Source organism: Urtica dioica, chromosome 8 (genome assembly GCF_054948205.1).
Source record: "Urtica dioica subsp. dioica isolate 48M chromosome 8, U.dioica_male_clone48M_v1_H2, whole genome shotgun sequence".
NCBI lineage: Eukaryota > Viridiplantae > Streptophyta > Magnoliopsida > Rosales > Urticaceae > Urtica > Urtica dioica.
Genome location: NC_142763.1, coordinates 25,562,069 through 25,583,468, shown reverse-complemented (window position 1 = coordinate 25,583,468; position 21,400 = coordinate 25,562,069). Strand labels below are relative to the sequence as shown.

At 36.8% G+C, this 21,400-nt stretch overlaps 1 protein-coding gene and 1 long non-coding RNA gene across 2 annotated transcripts; one reads left to right on the top strand and one right to left on the bottom strand.

Annotated features, from left to right (window-relative positions):
- Nucleotides 1–5,031: 5,031 nt before the first annotated feature.
- LOC149388650 (uncharacterized) lies at nt 5,032–6,318 on the bottom strand. Its single transcript, XR_016300666.1, has 3 exons — nt 6,239–6,318; nt 6,047–6,146; nt 5,032–5,104 (listed from the first exon to the last, which is right to left on the bottom strand). It is a non-coding gene; the product is annotated as an uncharacterized LOC149388650 (long non-coding RNA).
- A 7,025-nt stretch (nt 6,319–13,343) lies between these two features.
- LOC149388649 (uncharacterized) lies at nt 13,344–20,103 on the top strand. The gene is made up of 12 exons (XM_089622487.1): nt 13,344–13,504; nt 13,743–14,424; nt 14,542–14,626; nt 15,601–15,688; nt 16,229–16,413; nt 16,574–16,706; nt 17,102–17,238; nt 17,378–17,452; nt 17,664–17,783; nt 17,879–17,907; nt 17,977–18,067; nt 20,047–20,103. The coding sequence occupies exons 1-12, from the start codon at nt 13,357–13,359 to the stop codon at nt 20,101–20,103; spliced, it is 1,830 nt and encodes a 609-aa protein (XP_089478613.1). The 5' UTR covers nt 13,344–13,356.
- Nucleotides 20,104–21,400: the final 1,297 nt, after the last annotated feature.

Below are 21,400 nucleotides of genomic sequence, written 5' to 3'. Positions count from 1 at the left end.
TCTCAGTTTCGCCTCTCCCGCCGTTCGTCCGCCGTGTGCCCTCCTCCGCCGTGTGCCGCCGACGCCGTCGAAGCCGAAGTCGTCCTCTCTGGTAAGTCTCTCTCTCTCCTCAGTTCTCTCTCTCCTCACAGCTCTCTCCTTACCTCTCTCTCTCCCATTGCAGCTCCTCCGCCGCGCTCCGCCACTACTCCGCCGCTCCGTCGCCGACGCCGTAGCCGCTTCCCCGCCGACGCCGTCCTTGACCGCTTCCCCTTCTCTCTAGCCGCGCGCTCTCCCTCTGGCCGTGGATCAGTAATTTTTTTTAAAAAAAACTTTATATATATAATATATATATATATATATTAGTTAGTTATAGAATTAATATATTAGTTATAAATTTATTTTAATTAGTTATATTTACATAATTTATATTTTTAGAATTATATATTTGTTATAAATTTTATAAATTATAAATGAATTAATTAGTTATAAATGAATTATATATTTGTTATAAATTTTATAAATATTGAAAATAGTTTAATTAGTTATATTTACATAATTTATATTTTTAGAATTATATATTTGTTATAAATTTTATAAATTATAAATGAATTAATTAGTTATAAATGAATTACATATTTGTTATAAATTTTATAAATATTGAAATTAGTTTTGTTTACACAAATATTTAAATTAGTTATAAATTTTAATATTAGTTATAAATATTTATATTTGGTAAAATTATGTAAAAACATGTAAAAACAATTAGTTAGTTTATGTAAATTAAATGGAATTGTATTTAATTGTTGTTAGAAATGATTAAAAATGTGATGGATTATGAATTTTAATAATCGAACCACTGAGGTTGGATTTATTGTTAGTTTTAGGATGTTTCTATGCAGGTTTTAAAGTTAAAGGCTTGATGTCGGGTTGTTAAGTTTATAGGGGAGGTTCTGCCGAAATTTCGGTAGGATCGTGAAATTATAAAAAAAATCTGAAAACTACTAAATTTTGAAATGTTCAATCTATAGGTAAAATGAGTTATCCAAATAGGAATTGGATAATCGAGGACCAACGTTTAAGCGTTGAGTTTGCGGCTGGCATGACAGAGTTCATGGCAATGGCCCGACAACACGTAAATTTCGAAGGACGAGTTAAGTGTCCATGCAAGAGGTGTTACAACGTGTTGATGCAAAAAATTCCTGATATAGAGAATCATCTCTTTATCAGAGGATTTAAGAGGAATTACACGAGGTGGAACTTTCACGGGGAGGAAGAAGATGACGTAATGCAGTATCAGACGAATTACAGAGGAGGAGGCGGGATGTTTGATGCTGTACACGATATCTTAGATCACAACGACGTAGACGGTGACGATGACAATATTGACCCGATTGCAGAATACCAGAGTGGACAGTTCGATGACCTTTTCAACGACCTGAACACAGAATTATGGCCGGGTTGTACGGAGTATTCGTCACTCTCCTTTGTTGTCACGTTGATGCATTTGAAAACGATGAACAAGTAGACGAATAAGTCGTTTAATCAGCTACTGAAAGTACTGAAAAAGTCTCATCCGATCGGCAACACGATTCCAGAGTCACACTACGAAGCAAAGGCGAAATTGCGTCGATTTGGTATGGGTTACGAGTCGATTCACGTCTGCAAACACGATTGCGCGTTGTTTTGGAAGGACAACGCCAATCTAGACGAGTGTCCAGTTTGTAATGAGAGCCGGTGGCTGAAGAAAGACGGTGGAAAAAAGTAGCGCATAAAGTGTTGCGCTACTTTCCACTGAAAGATCGACTTAAGCGACTGTACGCGAGTCGGCACACAGCTCTAGAGATGCAGTGGCACGAGAATGAACGCATTAAAGAGGATGGTGTACTGCGACATCCTGCAGACGGAGCAACGTGGAAGGAGATCGACCGAAAATATCCCACGTTTGCGGCAGAACCGAGGAACGTCCGGCTTGGACTTGCCGCCGATGGTTTCAACCCATTTGGTGACATGAGTTTATCGTACATTATGTGGCCGGTTGTCTTGACTACGTACAATTTACCGCCGTGGTTGTGCATGAAAACATCGTACTTGATGTTAACATTGCTTATACCAGATCGTAGTGCGCCGGGAAAAGACATGGACGTTTTCTTACAACCGCTGATTGATGAGCTGAAGGAATTGTGGGAAACCGGTGTTGTGTTGAGAGATGGTTCGACCGGTGAGCTATTCAGGTTGTTTTCCGTACTTCTATGGACGGTGAATGATTTTCCAGCGAGAAGCAGTTTGTCGGGATGGAGTGGTTAAGGGTACCTTGCTTGTCCGACGTGTAACAACGACACACCATTTTTCAAGGCTCGAAAAAGTCGTCGCTAATTACCTGTTTCAAAATGACAAAAAAATTCTTGTCACGACATTTAGGGACGACATTATCGTCCCTAATATCGTCGGTAAATATTTAGCGACGAATAAATCGTCGCTAAATATATTTAGGCACGGACATTTAGCGACGCTAAAATCGTCGCTAAATACATTTATCGACGATTCGCGGGTTATTACCGACGAAAAAAATCGTCGGTAAATGTTGTAATTGTTGTAGTGTTAAAATAAATACATTTTTAAAGGATTAAAATGTAGTGTTGTTTTAAATAAAGACTAAAATGTAAAATGAGAAAATTGAGAGTAATTTAGTTTTTAAACTCATAAAATCTTTCAAACTATATTCTAAATTTATATATGAAAATTACATATTAAAATTATATTACAAACTATATATGAAGAAGAACAAAAAAAAAGTGAACCACTGGAAGGAACATTTTCGTACCATTTTCACTTATTTTCGCTGGTCAACGGAAGAAATAATTCCTACCACGCTTTATCAGTGGAAGAAAATTTCCATTCCTTAAAATCGACCGGAAGGAATGGAATTCCACCCTATTTCCATTCCAAATGCACAGGTTTAAGCGGGACAGTATATTTAAGATTTTTTAAAAAATAATTGATAAGTGATGTCTTATATAAAAATAAATAAATAATAGGTAAAGACAGTGGCGAAAAATAGTTGAAGGGGAAGCTGGGAAAGTGATATGCAATGAAGCAGCGAGGCTTAAACCTGCGTGCGTGATCATGGGCACCCGAGGCAGAACCTTAATCCAAAGGTTCATATTATTTAATTTATTAAACTATATATAATACTTTAGATAAATAAGTAATTAATATACTGTTTTGATTTTGTTACAGTGTACTACAGGGAAGCGTGAGCGAATATGTTTTCCACAACTGCAAATCAGCTCCTGTAGTTATTGTTCCTGGGAAAGGTAATTTTTTACTTCTCCTATTCTCAATTATGTATTTATTATTTGTATCACAACATAATTCATGGATTTTCATTTTGAGAGTTTTAATTCGTTTTGTTTTGGTTGATGCTGAATTGCAGAAGCTGGTGATGAGTCTTTAGTCTAGTCGGAGCTCTGCTTTGTTTGTAATGAAGTCTATGTATATTTTTTATATTTGTAGTAAGCTCCTAGTTTTTTTTTTTGTGTTTTTTTTAATCTACGTTTTTTTTAAAATTTTATGGCTCCTAGTTGTGTTGTAATAATAGTGTTATATTCAGCGTCCAGATTTATGACCATTTTTCTCCTTAAAATTTCCATCCTTACCTATGCCTAGCCAAGGTAGTTTGAGTTCGAAACAAATTATAGCATTTGAATCTAAACCACACGTGACAAAGAAAAAAAATTGAGGATAGAGAAAAAATAATTGAAGATCCGAATGAAAACAAATACAAAATCAGACCTATACTTTGACATCAAGTGGAGATGTATTTACTATCAAAATCAGACTTATATGGGATCCCGATCAATACATGAGATATACGAAATAACTATATTATAAAAAAATGGTACATAAATTTTGTCACATGCAATCCGGATAGTGGGATGAAGCTTGGATCGCCGGTCAGTCTCATTTAGTGTTTTTTTTTTCAATTTATGATTTTTCTGCTTAGGTAATTTACTAATTTATTTGAATAATTAGTAAAAAAAAATTAAAAATAAAATATAGTACTACGCGACGCGTGAATTATTTCTAACAATGAGCAAATGAATTATCTGACATAGTACTACGCGTAGCGTTATTATAATCATAGTACATATTTTCTAGATTAATTATTAGGTCTCAGAGATGACAGAAGAGTGAGTGAGTGTGTGTACTATAAGAACATGAAAGTAACGTTAGCAATTGAAAATTGTTGAAATTAATAAAAAACAGAATAGATATGTATATATGTCCACACTGCAACTGCTTTCATAGGGTAGATTTTTTTTTTCTTTTTTCTCAGCTGAAATATGATATATCAGCGTCCCTATCGACAAATATTATTGAATATTCTGGCACAAAAGAGAGAGGGTTTTTTAAGGTCCACCAATTTAGGGTATGTCTCTTATCAAATTGGAAAGCAAGTGGTTTGGTTGGAGTTTTGTCTTGTGAGGATGGCCAATCAGAGAGACAGAGCTTAGAAGTGGATTAATTGCGAAGAGCGACACTGCTTAGGCTCAGTAGTTATGGATGACTCTATTCAATGAAAGTTTGTAGTTATATATATATATATATAAACTTCTCTTCACTTGTAGCGAGTGGTGACTGAAATTAAAAAAGTTGACAAACGTGACCTATTTTCTAGGTCAAAATCGCCATACGATGTGATTATATATTTAAATTCATCTTGTTTACTATATATCAACTCCAGTAGTTATGGATGTCTTGTACCCGACGGTTATGCCGAGCACCCGAGGAACAACCACCAACTACATATGTTCTGGGAGCAGTTATTTTATAACTATCAAAACGTCTATAAATAAAAGAGAAGCTCACCGAAAAAGGACACTTCATTTTTTTTCACGTACAAAATCTTACCTAATTACTTAGAATTATCGAGACTGCGTTCTCGATACCAAGTTGTACTAATTTTACTTGTCAACAATAACATAATTAAACATGAATTCAAAAGTCTTGAAGAAACAAATAGGAAATTAAGTCTCGACAAATAAAACAGTGAATTTAAAAGGATCTCGGCTTAGGCGGTCGCGCGAGGGGTCTTCTCGGTCTTGCGGCCACTCTTGGACTCCTAGTAAAAACAGAAAATAACGGTAAGATTTAAAAACAATAATCAATTGAGGGATTATAATTTCAAGATTCAACTTTTCTGCAAGAGAAAATGTAAGAAATTTTCCATGGTCAGATTAGGCAAAATTGAAAGAGGTAATTGGTGGATCTTAAAAGCATATTGGATTTGTAATGCTCTCCTTGAAGTGTCTAGCCTCGACGAAAGCGTTATATGATTATATTTCTACACCACGTGAACGTGAAGATGTGTTACAAGAAAATAAAAATTATAATTAATTTGATGTTATTATAATTATTTTTTTAGGTGTGAGAAACCATCTCGTCTACGAGGCAACTCAGCAACTGATGGAGAAGCTTGCTGTTGATGCCTTCGAAATAGCCATAGTTTGTTTGTGGTTTAATTTGTTAATTTTTTTTAAAAAATTATTATTACTATTTTGTGGTTGTTTGTGCGAATTTTTAACGATTTCTGATTGAAGCATTACTAAAACAAAAATGAAAAACGCTTGGGTTATTTATTTATTTATTTTTTTTTTGGGGTTTTTAGACATCAAATTGTGGCTTTCACTCTGTTTATTATGATATACCTAATTCCTTCTATTTTCAATTTTCTTACGCAAAAAAAAAAAAAAAGTCAAGATATACCCTTTGGCTTTTTAGCATTAGGCAAAGTGTTTGAAAAAAGAAGAAACCTTTGTTGTTTTTTTTTTTTTTTTTTTTTTAGTAAGAAAATTGAAAATTTAAAGGAATAAATATCTTATCTTAAGTAAATATAAACAGGGAAAATATATATAACGGACTCAATTCCAAATAAGTGAAGCGTTTCATTTTTTCTTCTCCACTCTTTGATTTTTCCAAGACCAAGGGAACAAATAAGGTGCTACTGATACATTACTTAAGTCATATGGTACTCAATAAATGAAACATTTTCAAAATCACTTACCCTGGTCCAACGATAACGACGAGCAACGTCCCGAACGCTTTTGTCGTCAAACTCAGCCGCGACCTTCACGTACTGCTCGATGGTGGGTTGAGTACCATACCTAGAACACACAGAGAAAATCAACACATGAAACTATGAAGCTAAATGATACTGATAATGATAATAAGAATGTATATATAACAAATGACATACTTCAGCATCTCTCTCTCCAGCTGGATCTGCTCTTCAGCAGACCACTGGACCACCTCATCGCCGCTCGTCAACAGCCCCGTACACTACTACAAATTAACATATTAGATGCGGAAGGGTATTAGGTGCGACATGTCGCACCTAAGCACATATTAGGTGCGACATGTCGCACCAGATAATCTTCCAAGCGACTAAAAATTTCGTTGATGATTAGTGCTATCCGGTGCGACTTTGTCGCACCCGATATGATAATGTCGCACCTGATACTATTGGGTGCGACAGTTGTCGCACCTAATACAATTAGATGCGACAAGTGTCGCACCTAATGGGTTTAAAAATTTAAAACGGTCAGAAATTCCCACCGAATATTTTTGGTTCTGGAATTTCACATTTGGTGCGACACTGATGACTATTAGGTGCGACAGTGTCGCACCTAATAGTTTTAGGGTATTTTAAATACCCGAGCGTCTTCTTCCTCGCCCAAACCACCTCTCTCTCTCTCTCTAACTCTCTCTCTCTCTCCGACGCTCGTTCTTCTTCCTCCGCCGTGACCTCCCCCGCCGCCGTGACCTCTTCGTCGTCCTCCTCCAAGGTACCTCTCTCTCTCTCTCTCTCTCTCTCTCTCTCTCTCTATCTCTCTCTATCTATCTCTCTATCTCTATCTTATTCTCTGTGTCTCCGACTTGCAGGTCGTCCCCCGCGCCGCCCGTGACCACCTCGGCTCAGTCCGGTCATCCCCCGCCGCCCGTGACCTCTCCGCCGCCCGTGCGCCTCTCTGCCGCCGTGACCTCACCCGCACCGTGACGTACGTCTCTCTCTCTCTCTCTCTCTCTCTCTCTCTCTCTCTCTCTCTCTCTTATTTCTGTCTTTCTCCGACCTGCAGGTCGTCCCCCGTCGCCCGTGACCACCTCGGCTCAGCCCGGTCGTCCCCCGCCGTCCGTGACCATCCCTCGACTCAGCCCGGTCCTCCCCCCTTACCCGCTGCCACCCTAACAGCCCTCGGCCCGCCCTCGGCCCACCCGCTGCCGCCCAAATAGCCCTCGGCCCTCTCTTGGCTCAGCCCCGGCCTCGCGTTTAGCTCGTCGCCTCGTCGTCGTCTCGGAAAAGGTTAGATTAGAAATGAATTGAAATTATGTGTTTGAAATGGATTGAAATTAATTAGTAAGTTATATGAAAATAGTAATATGTTAGATTAGAAATGGATTGAAATGATGTGTTTGATGTGGATAAATGTTTAGTTAATTAGTAATTTTGAAATGGATTGAAATTAATTAGTAATATATATGAAAATAGTAATATGTTTAGTTAATTAATTAATTAATATTGAAATTGAATTTGAAATGGATATATGTTTAAATTAGAATATTGAGTTAAATGGTTGAAATTAAAATGAATAAATGTTGAAATTGGAATGTTGAGTTAAATTGTTATATGTTGAAATTAGAAAGTTGAATTGGAATATTGAAATGGATATTCGTCTGTTAATTAGTTAATTAGTATCATATGTAGTTAGATTAATTACTAATATATTTTAAAATGATTAGTAATAGGATAGACCTGGTTGGTTATATTAATATGCAATATATATGTGATTCATATTTTTTCGTTGAAAAATTACAGCGAAAAGAAGATGGGAGTATAGGCTCGGCTTTAGCGATATGGTCAGAAAAACACCATGACGCTAAGGGATCGTGGACGACGGACTTCGCGAAGACGCAATACGTAAGTTAATTTTTTTTATTTACTATATTTAATTACTTTATTTCTTCTTATCTGATAAGTTTTTTGTGGTTTTATTTTGAAGGATCAAATCACCGCCCAGACGATAGATATTATGCGGCAAGCGGCGGAGCAAAACGCCGTGATCTCCCAAGAAGATGCGGAGATGTACGCGATGCGCGATGTTTTGGGAGTACGCAGAGACTGTGAAGTCGGTTTAGGGCCTTCGATCCCAAGGTCATCGTTGGGTGTTGTCCAAACGCTAGATAGAGGCTCGTCAAGTTCGTCATCTCAGACCGATCCATTGGTTGCCAAGATGCGAGCTCAGATGGATGCCCAACAAGCCGAGCTGCAAGTGATGCGGCAACAGATCGCCTTCCTCGGCCAGCAGCACAACCAGCCTCCCACGACTCCTCAACCTCCGCCTGCATCGCAACCAGGTGGGACGGATCATCAAATTCCAGGTTCCACGCCGGGTTCTACGCCTGGTTCTATGGATTACTTGCGAGACCGTCATTACGGAAGCGGCGGAATGAGCGGCAGCGCGTCAGGCAGCGGTGGACGAGGACGCGGAAGCGGTTCTCGAAGTTCTGGCAACTTATTCGGTAGAGGAAATTCTACTATCGATAAGTTTTATAGGGAAAAAAATTAGGAATTCATTTTTTTCGCTTTTTTTGGAAAGAATTTGTATTTTTAATTAAGAATTCTATTTTCAGAATATTATTTCTAATACATTTAGAATTTTGTTAATTAATTTTTATTTAATTTTAAATGAATTTTAATTTACTTTTTTAATTTTGAATTTTTTTTTAATTTAAAAAACATATTCCGTGCGACATTGTCGCATCAAATATCATGGCGGGAACGTCATTAGGTGCGACACTGTCGCATCTGATATGAATTTACCCGCCAATTTTATAAAATTTGGCAGGAAAATAACTTGGGCATTAGGTGCGGTAAGTCGCACCTGTAAATGTCGCACCTAAATGGGTACTTATTAGGTGCGACATGTCGCATCCAATACCTTCTGCGACGGGTTATCCGGTGCGACGCTGTCGCACCCAATGTCGCACCTAATAAACTTTTAGGTGCGACATTTTAAGCATTGGGTGCGACATTCGTCGCACCGGATAACGTATTTTGTCATAGTGGTAACTGAATCGATTTGGAGCCATTTCGAACCTTCTTTTCCACCACGAGAGCCCATCGCCAAAGTGTATAGAGAGTAAGAGAGAAAGAGAGTTTCTTTTGACAACGCAATAGAAGTAGTGTGAAGAGAGTGTTTCTTCGACAATTTAAATAGAATGTATGTGGGTGTGTGAGAGAGATTTTTTTTACCGAGGGGTGATAATAAAGAGAGAAAATTACTCTACTAACATATTTATGTGAGTCTACATATGTGAGTCTAACATATTTTTATAAGTACCCTTATAAAAATTACCTACCCCTTCGTTGGTGTATATATGTGAGTCTCTACTAACATATTTATTATGATGGACGGACACGTGTGAGCTTTCACCAACCCTAGCTAGCTTATGTAGCCTATTCCTCACAGTCTGAAGCACAGCAGCGAGATGGATGGACGCAAACCTCTTTGCTCTCATTTTATGTCATTATTTATTTATATATATATATATATATATATATTGTTGAGAAATAATAAAACTGATGTCCCCATGTAATAATTACCAACCCTAACTAGCTTATGTAGCCTATTCCTCACAGTCTCATCACATATAATATATATAATTACATTACATACACACACTCGCACGCAAGCGATCGATGTTAAGTTGAGGTTTGCCATATGCCATGCCTCTTGGCTGTCGCTCCATCACCTCCAAGTCCAAACCACCGCACCTTAACCCTAAAACCGACTTCTCACATTATTGTATTCGCATATCGCATGTTCAGCTTGCTTTTCAAAATTAATACATACGGGAGGCCTTAATTAATATACTAATAAAATAATTATAAATGAGGGATGCAAAAAACAAAAGAGCAAGTGTTTGTGCGAGAGATTAGTGGTCCTAATGATTCGTAGGTATAGGTGAATAAAGGCAGGGACAGAGGAGGATTTCCAAGTGGCGGTTTCTAACATTTCTTTAAAAAAAAAAAAAAAAAATTGTTCATCCGAGGAAATTTTATGATTTCTTTCATATTTTTATTCCTGAAAAAAATATTTTATTCCGTTAGATATATGTTCACGAAAATAGTTTTCCTCCAACTATTGAGATTTACAGCAAGGTATTAAAGTAAAGTCTACCTACCTATTTTCCCTAAAAAAAAAGTCTACCTACCTATTTTAATATAATTTAATGGAGAAGCATGCGTTTTTTATTTTATTTTTTGGGAGCAAGAAAACGTTAACCATGGTGAAGTATTAGACAGAGAACACAAGTACACAACAGTCAACACTCTCTGTTTGGTGTTTGTCAAACAGTTGCTATACTCTCAAATTCAATGGTCCCCAAAAAACAAACAAAATCCAATAGTTTCTCACTCATCTCATCTCTATCTCAGATTCTGAAATTCTCAAAAACCCAACTCACACTGAGAATAAAATACTTCTACACTCAAGTGTCAAAATACAAATGATGGCTACACAAATAAAAGTATCTAGATGATTTTATATCCGGGTTTATTTTACTCTTTAAATCACATATTTTCAGAATCTATTAGTTTCTTTAGCAAAATCTAAACTATGCGTACTCATCACTTACAAGACTTACAAGTTACAAAAGAAAAAAAGTGCGCGCAATCCATTTTCTATATTTGTTATATTTTTTCAGGACTTCCAATCATAACACATAATATTATTTTATTCCCCATTATTTTATATAGATTAAGAATTAACTAGTGATAATCCCACACATAGGTCCTGTGTTCGAGTCATTTGGGCAGCAAAAATGCATGTCCCTTACATGGTGGATGATTTATCACATTTCAGCTTAATGTCCATCTACTAAATTATGTAATCTTGATCAATAGTAATACTTATAAAATAAAAAATAAAAATAAAAACAAACAAAACGAAAAGCTCGGTCGTTTTATACCAAAACGATGTGTCCTTTCGTCGGCTTTCGAATGATATATAGTGAAAAAACGATATTTTAGCTTTCGCCGGCTGTTTTTAGTCTGGCAGCCGCGTCGTCGGCGAATTTCGCCGATATTTTAAACATTCAAAAAAATATAGTCACTCGAGATTGACAAAAATTGTTTACTTGGCACAAAATTTACCAAATATGGCTCTTCCATTCACATAAACACAAAAGGAAAATCGATACCACCCATGCACATTTTTGGAAAAGATCACGTGCGGGTCATGCCTCGACCTAGCCGTCTGACTCCGGCCATTATTTTTTATTTTTATTATTACAAAATGTAAAACAGAAGAGAAAACAAATGATGATATAAAGGTTTGTCAATTAGTAATTAATAATGTAATTACCAAATACGCTTGCTCGGTCGCGTGTGTATAAGATGCGGAGCATAGATGAACGAATAGAGCAATAAGCGAAAGAGAGCAGCGGAGAAACGATTTCAAGGAAACCCCGTGAACTCACAAATTTGGTGCGTTTCTCTTTCTCCATTTCCATTCCTTGGTTACGCAGTAATTATGCACAGAAATGTGTATATATACACATATAATATCTTTCTGTCTTTCTTTTTCATGTTTTCCTTGCACTCTTGTTGCATTTTCTCAGGAGTCAAACGGTGTACGGATTGTTGAAAAGTTATGAAATGTTTTCGTGCCGTGCTGTGCTTGGAAATAATTTTGATATTATTCTCGTTGAGTTTTTTTTTTTTTTTGGTGCTTTGTTTTATGTTTTATATTTCTTCTTTGGTTGGTTAAAAGAGATTTTTTATTTGTGCATTTCCGTTGATTGCTAGATCAATCTGTGCTTGATGTCATTGTTGTTGACTCGATCGTTTTTTTTTTTTTTTGAATAATGATACTTGTAAGTCTAAAATGGAATGTTAAATGGTCCCAAAAATGGTGTTTGAGAAATGGGTTTGTCGAATTTCAAAACATTCAAGTTTTAGGTTAAAATAGAGATAAAATATTTGTTTTGGTTGAAATCAAAATTGGTTGAAATGACTCTCTCTTATCGTTTTGGTTGAAATGACTCTCTCTTATTGTTATGTGGGATTTTTCCCGATCATAAAAACCATCGGAGCCCAACCCAAAAACGAGGAAACACGGCCAGGCTCGCCTCCAAGAAGGCGTCCCTCTCACCCGATCCTGACATCGACGGCCTCCACTCTCGCCGAGGGCGACCTGCCTCGTCATGGCGGCCTCCACCCTCGCCGAGGGCGACCTGCCTCGTCATGGCGGCCTCCACACTCGAGGGCGACCTGCCCCGTCATGGCGGCCTCCACCCTCGCCGAGGACGACCTGCCTCATAACGGCGGCCTCCACTCTCGCCGAGGGCGATCTGCCTCGTCATGGCGGCCTCCACTCTCGCTGAGGACGACCTGCCTCATAACGGCAGCCTCCACTCTCGCCGAGGGCGACCTGCCTCGTCATGGCGGCCTCCACTCTCGCCGAAGGCAGCCTGCCTCAAAATGGCGGCCTCCACTCCGAGGTCGACCCACTCCCTCGTGATAGCAGGGGTCGGCCTCCACCAAGGAAATGTCGGCCTCCACCCCGGGTCCGAGGAAGTGACGGTTTTACCCCAACCTATCATCACATCTCTATAAATACCTTCATTTTTCCCATTTGGAGGTAAGTTTGCTCACACTTACAAAACCTCTGCTTCTCTCTCATCAGAGCTTCTCTCTCTAGAATTTGAAGCACGACACCTAGACTAATGTTGAGCGTCGTAGTGCCCACCGGAGGAAACCCCTCCGCGGTCCTTTAGTTCACGTTTCTCTTTTCTCAGGTGACGAGTCGTCGGAAATCCTTTTCCGGCACGGCGGAGGTACAGGTGTTGGGACAACTTCCCCGTTCGACCACCGCGCGGTCATAGGGTCCGGCCCTAGACCGAACCGCGGACCGGTTTTCGTGTTGATCCATTTTCAGGCATTAACACTTATCGTTATCATTCTCATGAAACTTCTAGCTTTCAGGAAAACAAAAGTAGATAAAAAAAAACAAGAAATCATATGAGACAATGAACCATAATTTTTTTTTCCTTTGTTCTTTCTTTGAGCTTCATGAGTGGTGCGTTTTTAGTTTCATAAGTGAATGGTTGATCTTGGTTCAACTTTAGGTTTAAATTTTCTTTAAAAAATGGGCTTCATTTCATGTTATTTTAATTGTTGAATGAAAGTTGGTTTGGTCTTTAATATCAATGAGTGCCTTTTCCATTATTAAATCTTAGATTGATTGTAGCAATCGGATTGATCATTGTTGAATTGCAGGTTTTTTTGTTCTTTTTTTTTTATTTTCTTCTGGGATGGGATTGGAAGAAAGTCTGGCAGAGCTGCACATTGATGATGATGAAAGTCAGCAATCGTGGGAAATTTGCGAACATGCCTTCTCTGACTTAACACACGTTTCTCCGGTAGTGTTCGTAAGCCTTCTCAAAGGATGTTATAACCACGGTATGCAAATCCTTTTTTCTACCACTAATTATCAATCTGTCACTTAAAAATCTTATGCCGGGAAATTAAAAAAATGAAAATCACTACTAGTTGTAGTTGAGCAATTTCATGCCCTTGTTTCTTTCGTAGTTTTATCATATTCTCGTTATCTTGTCATTTGAGTGCTTTGTCAACCCGTTTTGCGAATAAAAAAAAATTTGTCGATTTTTTTTTCTCATTCACGATATTTCTTGCTCAGGGACGTGTAAGACTACTAAAAAATTCAAAGCTCTTCAACAGCAAGTCTATCTGGCATTACACAACCGACCTCCGAACGGACCGGCCGTGTTTATTCTTCAGTGCCTCTATGTCCTGCCTGTTTTTGGATTTTTCTGCAAAACTTTGAGTCACTTGATAGTGCCTTCTCTTCGCCGTTACCTGAAACTAGCAAACGCTCCCGAGGAATTGGCTGACGCAAAAGATCTAGCTGCCCAGCTTTTTCTCGATATTCTCGGCGGCTCTGTCAGCCTCAAAGAGGAGGTGCTTTTGAAGATACTCGTAGCCTATGATGTCCAGCTAGAAAATATCGAGAGAGCGATGTCCTCGTCGAAGAAGGACGATGATCATAGTATCGACAAAGCGAGAGATGTTGTGGAGAATTACATATATAAATTCGTAGAGTCTCAGTCCTACAGGGCTGCCGTTACTCTGCTAGAGCAATTCTCGATCCGCCAGTCTGGCAAGACTTTTCTTCTTAGTATGATGCAGACAAATAAATTTAAAGCAGCAGAAAAGTGGGCGATGTACATGGGGAAGCCATTATTGTGTCTTCTTGTTCAGGAATATCTTGATCGGAAAATGCTAAAAGATGCTTACCATATTGTTAAGATAGAGAATCTCCGGCAAGATTTTCCTGAGATATATCACAAGCACACAGAGAGGTCCTGATTAAAGCTAGTTACACAAATTATGTCCACTTAACATTGTTGAGTAAAATCATTCTGAAAGATACAGCTTGATTGCAAATTTTGATCCTTTGACTATTTGTCTACTTGCAGTTCACTGAAGAAGCTTGCAGGAAAAGGAAGCTGGGAAGTCGCAGAAGCAAGAACAAATAACGATAGACAACTTCTTGAATATTTGGTAAGCAGCTTATTTAAAAATTGATTCTATGGGCTAAAAAGTTTATTTTTTATTTTTTAAAGCACATAAATATTTCAACTGATTTTTTTAATTTACTGTCTATTCAACACCATAGCATGTTTCTGTGTTTGACAATTCCATCTTTTTTCCACCGTAAAAAGTATCCAATTACAGAAGAATCATGGCTATAGTAGTACCCCATTTTTTTTTTCTTGTTTTGAGTAGCTTTTTAATATTTTCCTTGGCGAGTTATTGTTTTCTTTGCTATGACTTTAGTTTACAAGGGAGCTGACTCTATATGCCAATATTTTACGATAAAATTAAATATTTATGCCAATAAATCAGAAGCAGTAGTAGTGGATGCTTTAAGCCCGTGTCTTATCTTGCTAACTGCTTATCTAATGAACTGAAATTGACTGGATTTGAGCCAGCCAAGAAGGGGAGAATTGTGAAGATCATTACTGTTAATAAGATTTTTTTCCCCATTTTTTAAAATAAAATACGAGAGTCTGACCGAGACTGATTTCTAAAATTGGCTTTCCATTTGATTTTTTCTAGGGAAATCTAGAATTGAGCTGGTTAGTTAATAGTGTAGAGCCATTATTCTGATGTGTTCAGTATACTTTGGTGAAACACCTTAACCCCGGGCATGTATGAATTGAAATAATTTGAAATGAATTCATCAGAGCCATCCTTGCTTCCTTCATTTAGCTGGGAAATGCAAGAGTATGACTATGAATATGTGCATGGTATGGACTGTTAGATTTTTATCCATAGATGTTCAAAGATTCCATTGTTGTATATAAATAATTGGAGTCTAATTATAGACACCTGGTCTTTTATAGGCCATTAGCGAATAGTTAAAATAATAATAATAATAATAATTGAAGCATCTACCTCAGTATTATTTCAGTGCTATTTCATTAAAGGGGGAATAATGAAACAAGCTTATTTATTTTCAAAAATATTTTAAGGTTTTATTGGCAATGGAGGCTGGTTATGAAGAAAAGGTTATTGAACTATGTGATCGTTACTCGCTTGAAGGGTTTTTGCTCTCTGCAGGTATGCCTGATACCTCATTTCCTTAATTGGTTGATCATTTATATTTTGACTCAGAAATAATTTCCATTTTCTGTTTTTACGTTGTGCATTATCCCTGTCTTTCTTCACTCATAAAGTTTGCATCCATCTCATCAACATTATAACTAGCAGCTTTGTTTGTTTTTATTGTTTTTGTTCTTTGTTTTTTAAATTAAATCACCCATCTATCCAGGGTACTGATGATTAGCTGTGATAAAGCTAATGATGGTGATATATACATAGAGAACTAAGATACAGAAATCTGATGCAACTCTCAACTTACGTAACTTGTATTGCTTTCACTTCATACAGGAAAGACGTAGCTGTTTATGATTCAATTTCTCTTATATTTGAAATGTGGTCCCTTGGACTTGGGACCATGCTGTTTTATTATTTTATTGGTATTTAATTTCATACGATGTAAAGCATTCTCTCGTATGGGTGTGCGAGCAACTTTTCTTTGCTTCAGTAGTTTTCTTTCATAGTTGTGACTTACGAACCCTTTTCATTCCTCAAATGTAGTTCCTGATGCAAGTCTTCAGAAAAGTGACTACCTGAATCTTGAAGAATTGGCCGTAGAAGAAATCATTTGGGTTGACGAGGTTGATGCTCTTCACAATGCTACATGTCACTTTGAGGAACGTAAAGTCGTGGGTCTTGATTGTGAATGGAAACCAAATTATATTAAAGGAAGCCCTCCCAGCAAGGTACTTTTAATGTAATAATATATTGCTTAGTATTTTTCCCATGTTCAAATTCTGCCTTGGTTTGCACCTCAATATATACTCAATGTTAATGTGACCACGTAAAAATTACTTATCTTTGTCCTCAAGTTTTGTTTTAAGTTATCTATTATCCCGGTTTCAGGTTTCTATAATGCAAATTGCTTCTGATAGAAAGGTTTTCATCTTGGACCTGATAAAGCTGTCCAACGACGCTCCAAATATTATGGACAGCTGTTTATCCCGCATTTTGCAGTCCCCTCAGATTTTAAAACTCGGTAGATTCTCTGGCCTTTCTTCTTAACAAACCCACAAACCTTTTCTTGCTTTTCTTTGATTATACAAATATCTAAGCGGAATCTGCAAATAGTTTTTGCATATCGAGTTCATTGCTTGGGTAGGCTCTTAGGGTGGTTTGAATGAATAGACAGTTAGTATAAAAAGCTTCATTTGGCAGGTACAATTGTAGTGAATTTTGAGTTTGTCACATTTCGATAGATTACCTTAGAATAATTTTAAAAACATATCTTAGATCATCTCTTATTTGGTGAACACACACATTGGAACAAATTATTATACTTGCCAATCATGGTTAGTTAAATATCTGACAGGGTCAATCGATGTCTGTATTAGCCATAAGCAAGACTCAAACTGTGGCTTATTCTCGTTACAGGTTATGATTTTCAATGCGATATTAAGCAGCTGGCTCACTCCTATGGAGAGTTTAGTTGTTTCAGGCACTATGAAAGGTTATTGGACATTCAAAAAGTATTCGTAGAGCCTTGCGGTGGTCTCTCGGGGCTTGCAAAGGTAACAATACTCTCTGTGTATCTCTATGTCCTTGCTCTATAATCCCCCCAAGCTAGTTAGAATTTGGCTATTCGGATGATTTTCTCATGATTCTGATGGTTTGTGGCTTGCTAATGCAAATATATATTTATACTACCAGAAAATACTGGGAGCTGAATTGAACAAGACGAGGCGGAACAGTGACTGGGAACAGCGACCTTTGACTCAGAAGCAGGTAAAAGTTTAATTTTTTTAGTAATCATCGTCGGTATGATTTCTTGAAGTTGGTCGGCATTAGGGTGGAACAAGATATTACAAAGATTTAGAATTCCAAGCTTGTTGTATCTATATAGCTCGCGGAAGATTTGTCGAAACTTCGTGATCTAAATATTGTTTATTTTTCCCAATTCCCTGACTAAGCTGACAATTCTGTGTCCATGTGGCAGCTGGAATACGCTGCTCTTGATGCTGTCGTCCTCATTCACATCTTTCAACATGTTCGGAATCATTCTCCGGGAAGCGGTGACTCCGAAGGGAATGAGAGAATCGAGTGGAAGTCATACATTGTTAGTAATAAAATGTCTCTTCAGATATTTATATGAATGAGTAGATTCATGCTAACTTGGGTTTTTTTTTTTTTTTGAATTCTAAATGTACACAGGTCTCTCACATGGAAAATCCCAATAAGAGGTCCAAAAGCAAAAGTAAAAAACGTTGACAAGTTACGACCTGCTCTTCCTGGAACTTCAACGGCCATAGATTGGCCTATGCTTTAGCCGACGGTTCTCTTTCTATCATCGACTCTCTCGACCCTGCTTCTTCCTCCTTTTCCCTCTCTTCCAAATCCAAGGTTCGTGTTTTCTCTTTCGCATTTCGTCGAACACTTGGTAAGCGTGATTTGGCTTGCGTTACGCTGGATCAAATTTTGTTGGAAATGTTTCTCGAATTCTAGCGAAATACATTGAGCTTTAATTGAAAGTAACTGGATTTTTTAATTCTTAATATTTATTTCAAGAACATGTGCTTAGGTTTTTGGTATTGGAATGATATAAGAATAAGTCTTTCACTTCTATTCCTGTATGATTACTCTCCAAGGTTTTTTTCCATCTGTTCCCTAATGCCGATAATTCAAAAGACCACACACACCTACGAATGCAGGTCCGCAACTCCGGAACTCCACAATGTCACCGCTCGTGCAATAGGTTAATAAGTCGACCCCTGCTAATATCGTCCCTCTCAATCTCTACACACCGAAAGAACCAAACAGAAGTCACGACTAACAACACACTATAGCAGAGCTGCTGGCCTCCTACTAATGGCCGCCATCTCTGACATCGTGTCCTCCATCTCCACAGTGGGTCTATGAAAAATTGTAAGTACTTAATATGGATTAAAGATTTGTATATAAGCCTTGATGTTATTATGACAAGATATTAATATTAATTTCAAGATATTAATATTGACAACGCTAGTAACCATTCAGATGGTTGTGGTCAGATTCAAAACGATTAAATTCTGAGATAGGTATGGTAGTGTGTGTGTGTGGAACAGTATGGTATCAGATCTGGTAAATATTCTCTTCAAATGAAAATGAGGACCTACTTTTTGGGTATTTTTAAAAACAAATCTTAACTGTTTATAAAGTAGATTAACAAGCTATTCTTTATGGGTTTGATATTGCATTGTGATATTGCATTGTAGTACATGACAATTCGTTGTTTGATTATGCATATATGTTGTTCTATTTTATTATGCATCCCAATACTTGTTTTTTTTTTATTATGCATATATGCTGTTCTAGATTGGTGATTATAGATAATTAGGTTGTTATGTGATTATTGCAATTTTTTTACTCATTTTATTTTAGTGTTGTGATAGAAAAATGTTTGAGTTCGATTGTGCAATGTGCAAAAAAGAGATCTATGTAACAATAATCACAGATTTCGATGAGACAATGTTGGGATGGTACTTATATAAGGAAATTGCGTTAGTACCAACACCAAGTTTACATAGAGATTGTGTAATGTAATGAAAAAGGAATGCTTTGATTTAAAAAAAAAAATTGAAAAGGGAATGTTGTTCTTTTCCCAAATATATGCCATGAGTTTGAGTAAGCATTTTTTTCGTAACTAGTCATGTGCTGTGTATATATGAAAAATTGTTCCTGTGTATATGACCTTAGAAAATTGTCAAGATCATTTTAATCGTATATATACTAATAAGTTATTGACACCTGGTTGTCATTCAAACTTTGACCCATTTAATAACAAGTTTATTGATTTTAATCAACTATATACCAAGAAAATTGCTGGTGATAGTGTTAGCTTTTAAGTTTTTTTGCAACCATGAATATCTATCTTTTTATTGGGTTTTAAATGGAATTGAAACTGCTATTTTTATGGCTAATATGTCTTTGATTTTTATAACTTGCTTTGTTGGAATTGAGTGTGTGTATCGTATTGAAGTTTAAATCTAATCTTAGTAAGTTAAGTTATATTAGAAAACATACTTAAAACATATTGAAGTCAAGTTATATTAGAAAATAGCTACAATACGTTACTGTCAATAATTTGTGTCTATGGGGTAATTATACTTTAGTGCCTTGCTTATACTGTATATAAACTCGAGTTATATTTTGCAGGACCTGACTCTCAAAGAAGTTGTTTAGAGTCAAAGAAGTTGTTGAGAAACGCATCACTTTGCGCTTCACCGTCACTCCAACGCTCTTGTCGATGTTCTTCCGCTGGTAAGTTTATAATTTTTTCATGTTTTAATGGTATATTTTGCCATGTTTTTTATTGTCTTTATTTTCTGAAACTGTTATTGCAGGCTGGGGTTCTCACTGGAAAGTCTTGTCGATGGGCTGCTGATGAGCAACAAGGATAATGTGTGGGTGGAAGATGGTAAATGCTATCTTGTCCTTGTGTTTGGGGCCAAGGCTTTGGCACTGTCCGATTATGAGAAAAGACAGGTAAATGAAACCGTTATACTGTGTATAACTGATACAAAGTCATGATGATCAAACTTTATAAAATATGCAGATATCTCCATGAGCACATCACATATTTTGAGAGAAACGGAAAACTGGAAGCACTTGAAGCAATGAATGATAAGCTTCGTAAGCGCTTCAAGAATCCAAAGTTGTCAAATAGCAACTGCGCCAAAGTTTGCAGGCACGCCTCGATCGCTTGGTGTCGGGCTCTTGTGATCAGCCTTGGACAGATCGCTCGGGTCTCTTGAGGTAGCAAACAAGAACTTTGTTATCATTATATGATCTATTTCTTGTAATGATTTTGTAGTGTCATAGGTTTAAGTATAATTTTCATTGTAATTCATGACTTGGTATTTTTTTTATCGCATTGGTTTAAGATTTGGGTATAAGATTGTATTTAATATTTTTTATTTGCTATATTAAATTATAAATAATTCAAATCGGTGGGATATTATATGTTGTTTTGTTGTATTTTTAATTTATTTTCTATTTTTAATTATAAATGTTTTTTTATTTTGTATTTATATAAATATATATATTTATTAAAAAATTGCTCTACACAAATAAGATGGAGTCTATATTGTTAAAATATAATTTCATACATCTAAACTACAATTAAAAAATGTAGTCTTCAACATAAAGGACTGGAGTCATAGGCAAATAGATAAGACTCCAGTGCAATAGATGACACAAAAACACAGTCTGTTCATTTCAATTAATTATAACTACTCTTTAAAGCTGTAGTGTTTATAGACTCTCACTTGAACAACTACAGCTAAACAATGTAGTCTTCAACAGAAAAGACAGGAGTTATAAGCAAAGAGACAAGACTCCAGTGCAATAGATGACACAAAAACGTCGTAGTCTGTCTAATTAAATCAATTAAGACTACTTGTTAAAACTGTAGTGTTTTTTTCTTATGTAATTGAGTTGTATATAACTACATCATAACGCTGTAGTATTTATAGATGAGACTAGTAAGACTACATCTATAAAATGTAGTTATATATTTTAACTACAGTCTTATAAAACAGATACACTACGGCCAAAAAATGGAGTCATAATCAAAGAGATAAGACTCCAGTGCAATAGATGACAGTCGGTAAACTGTAGTCGACTTAAAATGACTACGGCGTTCGGCAGTAGTTAGAGGCCAAATTTCTGGTAGTGATGGAAAACAAGATTTGAGGC